Source organism: Epinephelus lanceolatus, chromosome 11 (genome assembly GCF_041903045.1).
Source record: "Epinephelus lanceolatus isolate andai-2023 chromosome 11, ASM4190304v1, whole genome shotgun sequence".
Taxonomy (NCBI): Eukaryota; Metazoa; Chordata; class Actinopteri; order Perciformes; family Serranidae; genus Epinephelus; species Epinephelus lanceolatus.
The window spans coordinates 28,109,763-28,125,623 of NC_135744.1; the positions used below are offsets into that span (position 1 = coordinate 28,109,763).

The following is a 15,861-nucleotide window of genomic DNA, read 5'->3' on the forward strand; positions in this document are numbered from 1 at the left end:
ACAAAATATTTCCTTTAAGCAGGAATTAAATAATTAAGAATTTACATGCAAAGTTTCGTGGCAGTGATTCATTTTGTGTTTAAACTCTCAAACGCTACATGGCAGCGTCATATTCTATCTTCAGACATTTCACTCTCCCACTCCAATGTTACAACAAATCACTGGCGTTAACACAAGGAACACGGGCCTATGTAACAGGCATAGTTTCATAAGCCATAAACAGACATAAAGGGTGCACTACTAGCACTGACAATTTTCGTAAATTTAGATTTAAAAAACACTGCAATTTTCACAATATACTGAATCCTAACCCCTGTATCGTGATACCTATCTTATCAGCCAAAACACAACCATTTTGTTTATACAATTACTATTTTCATACTCTGGAATTCACGTTTGACTCATTGTAGTGATTTATGCATGACTGTATTTGTACTGTTTTAACAGATAAGCATATGTTTGTATTAATTCACCAAAATATTTTCGAGAAGATCTGAAACAGAAGCTCATTTTGTTGCACATTTATTTAACAGTTTGATATTTTGTCCAAATCATTGTTAATGTTTTTTTGTTTTCATTCCCAGCACACTCTGTCCTGAAACAGTGGCAGATAAACCAGGCCATTCCCAGACCATTTGGTATGTTTATTAAATCTCCCTCTCTGCTTCCTGGCGTGCACCATTAACTATTGTTCAGTATTGCAAAAATAATTTTCTCCATATCCTTATTGAGCAGTAGCCTTTAATGTCTCTAATTCTCTGAATGCTTGTTAACACAGAGCACCAGCTAATGGTCCTGGAGTGCACTAGGACATCTATTAGCATTAGCAAAAACTAATTGGCAAGATAATAAGCCCAGTGGCAGGAAATGAAACAATGTTTGTGTGGGGCGATGATCACACAGCACAAACATTACTACAGGGCTCAACAGTATGTTTTTATTTGTCTGCAGATGCTGGCATAAGCAACAGGCTATTTTTAACCATAGTCAGTATGTTCATTTCTGTTTGTCTTAAAGGAAATAAACAAAACAAAGCCATAAATTGTTTAAACTGAAACTAGAAAGCACTCAAAGCTTAACCTCCACCAAGGTTGTACAATTGTCTGGAGGTGCTGTTTCAGTAATAATGTTTTTAAATTATCACTTACACAAAACAGAATACACATGATAGAATTGTTGCATACAAGTACCAGCATTGTTGTTCTTTTTTAAATGTTGTTTTATTAATAAATCTTTGAAATAACATGGGATCTGCACAAATAAACCACAAATTTTTCCCTCGGCCCCATGGCCTAACTCTTCACCTAATTTCATCGAAACCTTTTAGCATGTTTTTAACAAACTGCGACTATTGGCAACGTACTATATGGTGCATTTTTATACCCATCTTATATTTAGTGATGTTTTGTGGCCTAAAACTTTAACTCTAACCACACTATACTATAGACAGACATTTTGACTTGTCATAGTATAATAAGCGCAGGTGAAATTGATGACATTAACAATGGCTCAGTTCCAATAAAGTGGAAATAGGCAAGTTTTTTGCTTTAACTTATCATTATGAGTGCAATGCAATGGCTATAGAATAATGACACCATCTAACCTGGTTCCCTATAAGCTTTGCTTTTACTATGCCATTCTGTCTGCCAACAGGTGCGATTTCCCTGAAAAATGAAGACTTGATTTGTGGCAAAAAGAAAATATGTCAACCACTGTGCAACCAAAACAGGAACAGAACAGTGCTTTTGTTTTCCTTGGTAGCTATTGTTAGCTATCCCCAGTTTCAAATAAGTATCAGTGTAAGGTCTTTGGAGTTACAATCCTCAGCAACTGGCATTCGGATGAAGTAACTGAGGAAACTTTATCTGGCAACAGAAAAAGAACCCTGGTGCTAGGCTCTGAGGAAAAAGCGATCCAGTTGTCTTTGTGACAGCTGCAGCAACAATAATACCACTTGAAAACACTACGTGGATAAAAGTTGAAAGTTGTCTGCCCATTTTAAGTGTCCCAGTAAGCTTTACAGTCAGCCAGCATACACAATATCAGGGTCTCCGCTATAATCTTAACACAGCTATCATTAATTTTCCTACTCTGACATGTCAGAATGTCTGCTGTGGAACAAAAGGTCTATTGGTCAGCTCCTACAAGCCAAAGAACAAGAGCCTCTCTTGTGTTAAACAGTTCTATGGGGAGATTTTAGTATAGAAGATGCAAAGGGTACCATTTTTTCCCACAAGTAATAGCTTACATAGACCATGATGCATCACAGCCACAAAAATGTGGATGAGTGCAACTTTTTCATTGCTTTTTCCCTCTCGTAAATCTAACACTTTTGCTCTCTCTACAAATGTGCTCCACATCTGAAAGCATCACCTGTTCTTTGAAGTAATTTTAGGAAATGCTAGATTGTCTTAGGGGCTGTGCACATGCTGCGTTTTTTACACCCTCAAATAGACATATGGCAGGCACGCTCAAAGGCCAGAGCGATGCCGTCGTGGTGCGCACGCGTTCCAGAGCGTCTATGTTTCAGGGCACGACAGTTGTGCCCCGAGATAAACTTCTGGAACGCAGCAGTGTGCATCGCATGTCATGTGACGAGGAACAACCAATCACAGCCGACAGATATCTTTCCCTTCTTCCGTAAATAGCAGTCTATGGTAAACATGGAAAAGTTGATCATTTTGGTGCAGGGCTGCCAGAGCTTTACATCTGTCCCATGGACAATAGGCCAACACACTTATAAACAGCACCTGGAAGAATATCAGCTCTGCACTCAGGATTTTAGCTAAATAGGCTATGATATGGTGCTTGTCAAGGTTGCTTAGCAACTGCAGATGCATCATGTCACTGTGCTCTTGAAAGCTGGCACAGAAAAGTCACAAAAGTAGTGCCCAGTGCCTGACCTTGTGTTTTTTTCAGGCAGTTAAAGATGCAGCATCTGTACGGCCCCTTAGAGGTCTAGTGTGTAGGATTTAGCGGCAATGCAGGTTGCAACCCATTAAAACTCCATCCATGTGCCAAGTGTGTGGGAGAATTATGGTGGTTAAAGTGAAAACGTGAGTCTAGAGTGTCTGGAGCCAGTATTTGATTTGTCTGTTGTGGGCTACTGTAGAACAACGACTCATTTTAAGCTACCAAAAAAAAAAAAAAAAAAAAAAAAAAAAAATTATAAACTCAATTATAAACTAATGAAAACATAGTTATGGATATTATATTCCATTTCTACCAACAGATTCCCCTAAATCCTTCACACTGGACCTTTAACATTTGTAAACCAGACAAGAAAGGCTGAGGTTGAGGAAAGGTGTACACATCGACAAATTAAGTTATTATTAGACTGACCTTATGTAATGCATTCACAAAATAACATTTCCTTTAAGCAGGAATACTCAATATACTTAATGTGAAACAGATACTCACCTAGAACAGTCAGGTAGGCTTTGGCTGTTCTGACAGGCATGGTGAAGAGAGAACAGGTGTACATGCCTTCATCCGTCAGTGTGACATCACTGATACTGATGGTCAACTCCGACCAAGACGCACGCACCAGCTCAATCCTGTTGTCCCTTAAAGCTGGGCAGACAGACAGACAAACACAGAGAGAGTGAGTAAACATGACAAACAAGAAACCATGTGGAACTTGATGTCCATTCTCCACGTTTTATATTATCATTTGGGTACACTATGCACACACATAGTCAAATAGACAGAGGGACAGATTCGAGGAGGCACACAGAGAGGCATCAACAAATGCGAGATGGCAACAGCAGGAAAGAGCAAAATGGAAAAGAGAGATCAGTGGTATGCTAATATTTTGCTGTTCCTCTATTGTACGATGCTAAGCATGTTCATATTGTTGAAAAAAACACAAAGAATATAAGACGATGGCATCTTAACCACACACACATTAATGTTATCCAACTGTAACACTACAAACATGCATTTGACAGCTCAGATTTTGGAATTATTTACACATAATGATATGCAATTTTGCCCAGTTAATGCCAATGTCAAATTGTTTAAGGCTAATTTTCATTGTTTATTGCTACTTTGAAATAAAAATAATACTTGAGCAAGCCAAACCAATCACTGTGTAGTGTAAGTAATGTATGTATGAACAGATTTAAATGCATAAACAACCAAAATATGACCTCAAAATGTAACTGAATCAAAAAATGGACGCATCAGTTGGCCTGTACAGTGATCCATGCTCATACAGTCATCTCTGGTGGAAATCCTTGTAGACATTTTACTTATATGAAAATGTAATCTTCCAAAAGACATAACGGGAATGGAAATCAATACTGCAATAACAGGCTGAGGACAAAAAAAAGACCTAATGAGAATTTGGTGAGATGTGAGAGTTGAAATGGATTTGCTGAAATTGGATGGCTTGTTGATGGATACTCCAAGGTCTTCAAAGTAGACGCTGTACTTCATATCCGCGATATCGTGGGAGCATGATTTCAGAATGCGGTGACGCCTTGAAAAGGACGTGATTCAGGCCTGAGGGGTGCATGGTGACATACAAAACAAAACCGCACAAAAGGCTGGGTCTTACTTACAACAACAACAAAAAAAAGGAGGATTGTTGAGTACGATAAAAAGTTAATTCACTCTGTTTCTGCAGCCTTGGCGGCTCAAGAGATTTATGCAAGCCTTGATTTCGCGAGTACAACACCTTTCTACAAACCTTATTTAATATGAGCAGCCAAGGCTACTTTGCTTTCACTCTCCATCAAAGTGACTCGGAGCACACCTCGTTCAAGTGCAGCATATGTGTGTGCGTGTGTTCGCATGTGTGACTGTTTGAGTTCAGCAGAGACGAGGCATGATTATTTGTGTACAGGCGTTTATATTTTCTTTCATGTGAGGCCACATAAAAGAATATTCTAATCTTATGGTAATTTGGAAGAAATCATATAAAAAGTGGAGCACCCTGGTTTTGTAACCTTCCTACAAAGACTTGAAGAGTAAAGGCCATTAGACAGTCTGTTTGTAGAGTGCTTTAAAGAGTGGCTGGCTGAATGGAGAAACGATACGAGAGGTATCTAAAGAGCTGGAACTGTGTTTCAACATCCTAAAGCTTTAAAACAGCATTAAAAAGTCATTTTCCTTTCCTTAATATCTTCCCTACCTCACACACACTGTGTACCTTTTTCTCAAACTACAACCCAAGTTATGGATAATACTCTACATCAAACACTTGATCAATTAAAAAGGCTACAAAATAGTGGGAACGCACCAATTAAATTCTTGGCAAATACCCATACTAGTGTTTAAAATAACAGTTTGGCTGATAGCCGATACTGATGTTTTTGTTGTTGTTGTTTACTTTGCTTTTGTTGTTATCTATTACCTCCTTTGTGCCAGTTAAACAAAGGAATCTTCATTATTAAAAAAATAACAATTCATTCAGTTCTTCCTTCCATCATCTTTAAATGAGCACAAATTTAATCATATAACGTTTAAAGAACATTTCAGATGAAAAACATATTAAAAAAACAACTTCAAAAGCCTTTTTACAATATCTGTTTTATAATTTGGTGAAAATATCAACACATTTCTCCTTCAAACAACTGTATTTATTCAAGTATCTAACCAAATATTAATTTGGACACACAGCAGAACCTGAACACATCAAAATGAAACTCAATGCAGCTGGTGGCCCAAATGCTGCAAGTTAACAGCTGACATTAACTTGCTCTCCTTCTGTCAAGAGGAAAAAATTAAGGGGTGGGAATCTCCAGGCACCTCATGATTCGATTTGATTACGATTCAGAGAATAACGAATCAATAATAAAACAATTACAGATGCATCCCAATGCATCAAAATGTTTGATTTCAACACGACTTATTATTATTTTTCTTTTAAAATACAGCATACTGTATTTTTGGTGATTCATAATTAAATAAACAGGTTATTTAACTTCCATATAGCGTGGCTCTTGTTCAGGTTTCTTTCCCCTTCAACCTATCGCCACACCCTCACTTTTGAACCATGGGTGCCAGTCGGATTTTATCCATCTGTGGATGCTCACGCTTGTCCACTGTGGGATACACATGTATATGGGATGTACACACGCCTGTGTAGGGTCCACTGTTTGCATAGCCTACTGTCATATCTCCCCTGAAAGTGTATGTTATTAACATCCTATTCAATAACATATGGCCCACATCCTTTTTATTTTAAAAAGTCAACTGCACTGATGAATGAATGAATTACTTTGAAAGCACCTTAGTCTCCTGTGTGTATAAGAATAACATGAGGGGGAGGCGGAGTGCTCCGTCACAGCTGCTGTGTTGTTATTTATGTTATGCCAGCAGAGGAGCTGTGAGCAGCCTTTATCTCGGTTAGCACCGGTGAAAGCCAAGACACTGGGCAGGCCAGGCACGGGGTTTTTAAGGTCAAACAGACTGAGCAGAGAGCCATTTTCTTCACCACAGAGGTGTTTAAATTTGGTTAAAGGGAAATTTCAGTTTATTTCAACCCGTCTCCTATCGTCCTAAATTTGGTTCAAGTGACTAGTGACATACAGATAATAGTTAGCATGTTAGCCATTAGCCTAGATACAGCCGTACCGTCAGACCTGTTAAAACGTAAGTGAACCGGCAACCTTCAAGTGCAAAGTTAGTCCACTAAACAAGCTTTTTCTCCACAAAGACCGCCTCATATTGTTAGGATTAATGTCAGAGAACATACAGAAAACGACATGTAAACGTGGTGTCTTACCTTACCGGTGTGGTGCCGTGTTTGTTTACAATGTAGCTCTGCTTTCCAAAGCGCGGCTGAAAAATATCGCGAGAACAAGCAGCGATCTCATAGTGTGCCTGAACAAGTGGCAACAGCTGGAAGGCAGAACCGGACGGGCGCCTGAACGGAGGAGGAGAGAGAGAGGCGCAACAGGTAACGTTAGAGGACGAGAGGGGAGGAATGGCTGCTGCAAGGCTGCATAGCTCTGGAGATTGGTGGTGTACCTGTGAATGCTGTGCCCCAGTGCCCACAGAAGAGGAATGCCTCTGTTGCAAGGAATGGGACCGGTTGCAGCCTTATTTTCAAGGTCTGGATGTGACCGAGGACGAGACACCTCCACCTAGAGTAACGTTAGTATCCAGCTGGGCTTTATCTAGAGCTGGCGAGATATATTTCGGCTGCGCTTTGGAAAGCAGAGCTAGAGGGATAAACAAACATGGCAGCACACCGGTAAGGTAAGACAACACATTTACATGTCGTTTTCTATATGTTCTCTGACATTTATCCTAATGATATGAGGCGGTCTTTGTGGAAAAAAAGCTTGTTTAGTGGACTAACTTTGCACTTGAAGTATGCCCGTTCACTTACATTTTAACAGGTCTGACACTACTATGCACCCCAGCTGTATCTAGGCTAACGGCTAACATGCTAACTATTATTTCTATGTCCCTAGTCACTTGAACCAAATTTAGGACGATAGGAGACGGGTTGAAATAAACTGAAATTTCCCTTTAATGCTGCAGCGTGTGTTGGTCAGCCGGTTTACATGCTGCTGCTCCTCTTGTAAATGTTCTCTGGGTGGTAGCGTAAGTAAGTATTCACAATATACTTCATGTTCGCCTCGCAAATATAATTATTTAGACACTAAATTAAAAGAAGCTTGCAACCACTGTCTTTGTGAAGATGAATTAGTACAAGTTAACTTTAGCTCGTCTGCGCTGTAGACTGTGCAGGTACAACACTGACTTCGCGGTTGAGTTCCGCCTCTTTTGTTCCGTCGACATCATGTTATCAACAAACATTTACTTAACTGATTATTGACATCTGTGAATTGATGCCGAATCGCCACGTCCGCATTGCGATGCATGTAAGAATCGATTTTTTACCCCACCCCTAGAAAAAATAGGGTGCGTCCCCTGACACGTTCATTATGAGTTTACTGCGTTCCTTTTGTCCTGGGGAAGATCTCTCTTCATCCCAAATGTATTTTTTACTGATCCTAGGACAACAATACATTGTTAGTGTTGAGTGTGCTTTTAGCTTGCAAAAAAATAATGTGATTAAACAGAGAATCATCGGCCTGTGCCATTGTTGAATGTCATCTAATATGCTGATAGGCTGATGGCAGTCAACAAGGCAAATATCGGCTGATACAGATGTTTGAAATCATCTCTACAAAAACAGTATGACAAAATTATAAAATGTGTTATTTATCAAGGATGTCAATTACAATTACATTTAAAATTAAGTTTAAAAAGAGCTTTTTAGTAACTCATTGCCACAAGTCTGAGTCTAACATTTGACTGATTGAATCAATGCCGACTGCTACAGTATCTGTGTTCTTACCCACTTCCGGCTGTAATTTGTCAGTCACTGCTAAATGTCTATAACCCTTGAGGTGACAGGAGGTGAAAGGAGGTGTTTGGCACATAAGCTGCATTCTTTTTACAGCGTTTGTGTATGCATTGCTGCAATGATCACAGAGCTGACAAATGTAGGGAAATGTCAGCGAGCGCGCTATCTCGTGTCATTCGGTCTGCCAAGGGATGGATAGCTTTGCTTTGCCGGTTCCATGCTAAACACCTACAGTAAACGGCAGTAGAGTCGTAATCAGTTTGGCTAAACGACAGCTGCTCACACTCATTTATTATTGCATTTGTTCTGTCCCTCGCAACACTGGTTTATCTCTACATGCTGTGTACCAAACCTGAGCAGGCGTGACACCTTGATATGAGCACATGACATATCTTTAGGCTTGGCACTGATGACAGTATATTCCTGTTTCTATGTGTGTATGAGAACACAACGCCATCAATGCAAGACCACTGAATTAGGTCTAACACACTGCCCGTTCAGTTCATGGTGAGACCTGTCCTCAGCGATCTTTCATACAGTATGCATACGTACAAATGTATACACCTTGTCTCATCAAAGAATAAACTAAGACAAAGAATAGATTATTTGGTCTGATTCTAGACAAAAAGCAGATTCTCCTTGACTCTGTATTTCTTCCTGTCAGCCTTTCTCCTTCCTCCTACCCCCACAGACCTCATTCTGTCGACTCAGGCAGCTCCACTAACCTGTGAATGTGTACAAGTTAAACAATGCTTCTTTTCAACTGTTGTCTTATTTGCTTTGGGCAAGGAAGTATGAGCAGGCAAATGTCAGAAAATACATTTACTGTTGCTGGCATGCTGGCTGTCGTGATGCAGCTCGGCTCTCTTTCTTCCCTCTCTTCAACAGAAGCTCTTTGTGTGAGACTGAGGACGTGGAAAGATAGATAGTTTTTTGACTTCAAAAGCTGCGATGACACTGCATCCACATTTATAATGAGAGGGCCTCACCGAGACGTGACTCGGCTGAAGCCACTCCACGAATAACTGGTAATGATCAAAACTCCCTGTCAATCATCACCTGCGTGACATGACAATAAGCACAAACAATATATCTCTATTTTTATTCAATCTGAAGACTCTAAGATTGAAATCTGGATTTAATAATCAAATTATGCTTCAAGTGTTGTTTCTGCAGTTTTTCAGTGGTTACAGGCAAAGATCGGGATAGTTTAGATGCCAAAAATCAGGATCATCCTGATCCCCCTGGAAGGGTGGATCTAAAAAAAAAATTGAAAACATGAAAGGTGCTGTATAAAACCATAAAATCATTACATAACTGGTAAGGATGCTATAATACCGTTAAAAGTGAAATGTTCTGTGTAATCACAGTTGTGTTTGGCCCTGTCGTTGAGCTAGTTTGCTGTCTCTGTCAAGTAGCTGTCCATTAGTCACTCACTCTACAGCAGGAAATGATAAGAGCTTTGTGTTGAAAATTCACTGCACTTCAAAATAAAGTGTGTTCTTTACAAACTTGACATGCTCATGAGTCACTAGCCGTCCATTCTGAATGGAACCGCGACCCACTTTTGGACCACGACCCACCAGTTGGGAACCACTGATTTACAGGATTTTTCTATAACTTTGAATAATAGCCTGGACTTTTATTTGCTTCAATCTGAACTCAACCGGTGTATATTTGGGACAGCAGTCTCACACAAAACTCTTGCTTAGCAAAGATGGTAGCTATTAAATTGTTTATTTAAATCAGCATGAATATTACTTGTAAAAAAAAATTAGGCTATCAAACATATTAATTATCAATCGCTTACATGGATTTAAGCTTTTAACTGAAACTTAAATTAGGGCTGGGCTATATATCTATATTAAATTATATCATGATATGAGACAAGATATTGTCTTAGATTTTGGATTTCATAATATTGTAACTGTTGTCTTTTCCTGGTTTTAATGGCTGCATTTGAGTAAAGTGATGAGATTTTCTCAACTTACCAGACTGTTCTAGTTGTTATTTGCCTTTACCTACGTACTTAGTCATTGTATGCACATAGCTGATGATTATTTATTAAAAATCTCACTGTGTAAATTTTGTTTTGTGAAAGCACTAAAAGTCAACCCTACATTATCGTCGGATATCGACAGAGAGAGGAGAGGAATGTATCCTTTGCTTGTTGTCTGCGAAGGTGCTGCAGCTGCCTGCCATCCATTAGAGACCATTAGTGTCGTCAGTCCCAAATGTGTTCATGGAGGACGACGTTGTCGACCACATCAAAGAGTGGCAGATTTGTATTCCACAACAACTACTTACTGAATGTACGACCATATTTTGGGCTCATTTAGCCCTAATCTGCGGCTCTCTGTGTATATACAAAAAGAGACGGAAAGCAAAGCTGCACTTGTCAGCATCAAAGTTTGATTTGTTTCTGCAACAAACGGTCAATACACTTCTGTCTATTTTGCTGCTTAAGTACACAGTTCCCACAGTTCGTGTGTGCGTCAGAGAGAAAAAGACAGACAGAGTTGTCTTTCATACTTTTGACTGCCTTAATCTCAGCAGAACTAACACAGAGTACCTTGAGACATGACAATTTTATGAGTTTGCCGAAGCAGATGCAGTTAGATATTCAGAAGCCCCAGAGAGGGCGGAAGGATTCCTCATCTTATTACAAGGGCCGATGACCGTTGGCTCAGAGGCTGTGTTGAGGTTCCCCTGAATGCAGCCATGACCGATCAGATAAGAAGAGTAAATGGCATATAACACCAAAGCCACAAGGCCCTCTGTTCCCAAACTGTATATTCAGAAAGGGACAGAAGAGAGAGGGCAAAAGTCAGCTATGTCTCAAAAAGAAAAGATCTGTAAAGGATGAGAAGAAAGGCATATCTTTGAAAAGGAGAAGTGAGACAGCGAGAAGGTCAAAGATGTCTTGTTTCTTTTAAATTAAAAGTGACATTTTTATTCTGAGGGAAGACGTTCAGTCAGCCGGTGAAACAATCTTATTGAAAGTATTATTACACTCAATCATAATCTTTGAACCATTAATGAGTAACAGGTTAATTAAAAAAAAAAAAAAAGTTTGTTCACCCCAACCATTCCCTTTGATTTGTCCTCTTTTGGGGCAACATTTCACCTCTCAGACTCAGCAACGATTCTTTTTCTTCCATGAAAAATGTTTCTCGTTGCATATTATTTTTACTTTTTCAAAACACCCTAATAATTTGTTTTTGGATTTCAAAATTTGCACAGCACACTGTACTGTATCTTGTGAATCTAAGACTATTTAAGCACCCATGAATGCACCACAAGCAGTTACAAAAAAAGGGCACAACAACCTTTTTCCCTGCTCCAAAACACAAATGCTGCTTATGGGGTCTTCTGCCTGAGTATACAATCCTGACTATGACACAGTCAGATGTGGTGGTGCCTGTGTGTCATTTTGATCACAATTACTCCATGATGCAGGGACAACATAGGGTCCCAAACTGTTGAATAAATGATTAACTTTCACATTTGCAACATTTGGTTTTTGAACCCTACAAAAACTAAAAGGCAATCAGGCATCTTTTTTTCCCACTTGTTCCACACCAAGGGAACCAAACTACAGGTGTGAAAGCGAGTCCAAAAAGCTTTTTCCAGCTCAACATGACGAAACCTACGTCTATTATCACGCACAGCTGATGGTTTTATGATTCATCATTTTGTTGCCAGAGCCTCACTAAAATTGCAGCACATTCCCGTGTAGCTTTGTGTATTATGGGGTGCTGTGTAGGCATACAGAACACACACCCACATATCTAAATTGGCTACATATCTAGCAGCTTTCCACAGCTACTATCCATCATTAAAAGCAGCAGGTGAGTAAACATAGTGTGTGCGGACACGTGCGTATGAAAGTTAATTATATTTGTACATTAAGGATGCGTTTATTGTATAGGCACACAGAATACATGAGGTAGCAAATAATCATGACTCTAAACTCACTCACTTTAAGCCTTTAATCATGTTTGCACATTTGCTTAATTAGTAAATGGTATCTTAAAAAAAATTAAGATACCAGTAACAATACAAGTACCCTGAAAGTGATACCAATGTCAATAGAGCACGTTATTTGAAATAACCCTTCTGTATTTTATGTAATTAATTTTTATCACACCACATGTGTAGTATAGTCATAGTTTCAAACATTCGGTGGCATCTCTGCATGCTGAACTGCCAACATCATCACTCGACTTGACCACGCCACAGACTGTATGGGTTGTAGCTGCTGCAGTAGTGGACCAATCACATATTGCAATCGAAGAACACTTGTAGTGATTGGCTGCGAGCAAAACCGCACAAACAGCTGTTTTTTTTTCTAGATCTGGGTACAAAAAGGATCTAATGCAGGTCAGGCACCCGGCAGAGTCACCCACAAACAAGTTGTTAAACTAGTAAAAATATTTTTATATGAACCAACAATTACAAGCACAGGTAAAATTAAACTACATGCGGGCAGGCAGTGGGTGAGAAATCAAAAATGAAAATGATGGTGCTGTATTTTTAGCATCTAAAATAACTAATATTATCAAGCCTAATCAGCCGCCAGGATATTATTTATGTGAAAGCCACAACACAACCTGTGTTTGCCATCCTGGCGCTGAGTGCAGCTAGTGACAGACTTTTCCTTCAGCTGGAATTGTGATTTAAGAGAAGAGAATGCAGCTTAAACCAGAGACTGTGGACGATATTCTTTTCCTGCACAGCAACCTTGGCATAGTGGATAGCAAAAGAGTTGGTAATTGATTCTGTCAAACAGGCTGCGGGTATTTTCAGCGGTGGACAAAGTACACAACTCTAATACTTGAATCAAATTATAAATACTGCTGGTCAAATATTACTCCAATACAATAATAATATTTTAACATTGAGTTAAAATACTGGAGTACTTGCTTTTAAAAATACTTCAGGTATTCAAAGTACTTACTACTTTTTTAGTCTCAGCACGTTGCTGTATAATGTCACAAACATTTACAGAGCCTAATGACTGTATGGGGTTGTACACATGCCATGATTTTTGCACCCTCAAAATTATTGTTTTTAATGTAGATGTGCGGCAGGTGCACTCAAACACCAGAGTGACGCCTTCGCAGCACACACGCCTTCCAGAGTGCCTACTTTTAAGGGTGAGACAGCTGTGCCCCAAGATAAACCAAATTCAACTTTTGGAAGGCAGTGGCGTGCATTACATGTCATGTGACGAGAAACAACCAATCACAGCCGACAGATATCTTTCCCTTCTTCCAGAAATATTAATCTGTGGTAAATCTGGAAAAGTTGATCATTTTGGTGCAGGGCTGCCAGAGCCTTTAATCTGTCCCACGGACGATAGGCCTACACTCTTATAAACAGCGCCTGGAAGAAGATCAGCTCTGCACTCAGGATTTTAGGTAAGTAGACTATGATACGGTGCTTGTCGAGGTTTCTTAGCAACTGCAGACGCAACACGCCACTGTGCTCTTGAAAGCTGGCACAGAAAAGGCACAAAAGTAGCACCCAGCGCCCAACCTCGTGTTTTCCAGGCGGTTAGAGACGGGGTATGTGTACGGGCCCTACAACAACCCACTGAATGCACTGACTTGCTTCTAGAACCAATATTTCATTATTTGTAGTAGGCAAGGTTAAGGAGCTTGCAGGACTAATATTAAAGGATCAGGGTGGGTTCAGATTTGGCTTGGATATAATAATAACAGGTCAGTTCTCTGTACTGATCTTTAAGGGTGTGGCAGGCAAGTGCAGGTTTGCAAAACTGGACCAGCGCAAGACAAATGTTGTTTCCATAATACTTGGTACTGGGCCATTTTGGTCAATACCTTAAAGGTATCAAGTACCGATATCAAGCCCTATTATTTCCCGCCCCTCCTCTCCCTCCTACCCTTTCCTCTCCCAGCCTTTCCACTGGCCTCCCCCACTTCCTCCTCCTTCTCCCTGTCCCTCACACTATCCAGGGACTGTATGTATTAGTATAGAACCTTGGCAGGCGTTTGCTCATTCAAGTGACACACTTTTATAATGAGAAAAGTGCAAATTTCAGAATATACATTCAGCTTCCCGTGTCTGGATGTGACTGTTCTCTTTTTCTTGTCAACAACCCATCCGGAGTCTTGAGCTTGTCTGCGTGTGTGTGTGAGTGTGAGGGAGCGATATAGAGAGAGAGAGAGAGAGAGAGAGAGAAAGAGAAGCAACAGAATGCAATGTTTATTGAAAAGCTTAATGTATATTCTGTATCTCAGCCATTTCTCAACCTCCATTACCTGTTATACCATTTCTGAAGGCACACTGGCTTTTTAAAATGTAAAATGTGCCACACTCTATACAGTAATTGGCTTGTGGAGATTTTTCTCTTGTGACAGGAATGATTTCCTTTCATCAGTTTCTACCTGCCATGCCGAGTTCAGTGGGACACCTCCACCAGCCCTACTTCATTAAGTCCTTGTGAGAAGCGGGTCAGTGAGGAGACAGCTCTTGCCTATAAACCCTATTGTGTTTTGCAGAAGGATACATTTTCCCCCCTCCAGCTCCAGACTAGAAGAACAAGTGCCTTGGTCTGTAAGGAGTGTCATATTTTTCTAGGATACCCGCCACAGCTATCCTTCAAAAATGACTTTGAAAAGAGTTTGAAAGAAAGTGGACAGTGTGTGTAGAGCCACATTTTCCTTGTGATAATGCTGAAAAAAACGCCTCTATTATAAAATATGGGTTCTTTTCCCCAACTCTGTGCTCCAGAACTTTCTCCCGGAAGAGAGTATGAAAAAGACTGCCACTAAGTGTGAGCTAATTATTCCCATTTGCCTCAGGTATTTTTCTCTACACCTCGAAGATGATAAGTGGCTCTACTAATAAAAGCAGTAATAACTGGATCTATTGCTTCATTTGACAATGTAGTCTCTTTCACGTCCCAACCTGCTTTACAGCAGAAGAAACAAAGCTGACACTTATCTGACACCAGTTTCTCTGATCCACAGCAGCGCACACACAGTCGATGACAACTATACAGATCTCTGCTTTTAATTACTGTTCCTATCTGCAACCTCTAAATACAATGCAAAGTAACTAGAAAAAGCTTTTTTTTAATCAAAAGCTGAATGTTGCACTCAAACAAAGACATGTGCCAAGTGCAGTGGCAAAAAAAGAAGACGCAGAATGCTCAAGGTCAAAGAAAAGTTTGCCTGTGTCTTTCAGAGGTGATAACTGCGTCTGAAAGCTCACATAAAATGCCTCCTTAATTCCTCTCCTTTATCCCACCAAGGCCTACATTCCGTCTCCTTTTTCCTCCTTTTCTTCCTCTCATGTTTTATGGTGCTTGTCTTGGGGAGAGGGGACTTGTTAGGGATCTTTGGAGATTTACAGTCAAGTTTTTTTCTATCAGAGAGAACACTGTACCAATCTTCAGGCCGATATGAAAGGATGTTTCATGGAGGCACTCTTCCAGGAAATAAAAAAAAAAGACAGCTGTCTCAAAAGTTTAACTTTCCTGCTAAGATTAAGTTTTGAGAGAA

The 15,861-nt window shown here is 39.9% G+C and overlaps 1 protein-coding gene across 3 annotated transcripts in view; it reads right to left on the reverse strand.

The window, feature by feature from the left end:
* cadm2a (cell adhesion molecule 2a) overlaps window positions 1-15,861 on the reverse strand; it is a 290,934-nt gene that overhangs the window by 52,134 nt on the left and 222,939 nt on the right. For all 3 annotated transcript variants that reach the window (XM_033641073.2, XM_033641057.2, XM_033641065.2), the window contains one exon: window positions 3,421-3,573. In XM_033641073.2, the coding sequence (XP_033496964.1) occupies window positions 3,421-3,573 (153 nt within the window). The remainder of the gene's footprint in view (window positions 1-3,420; window positions 3,574-15,861) is intronic.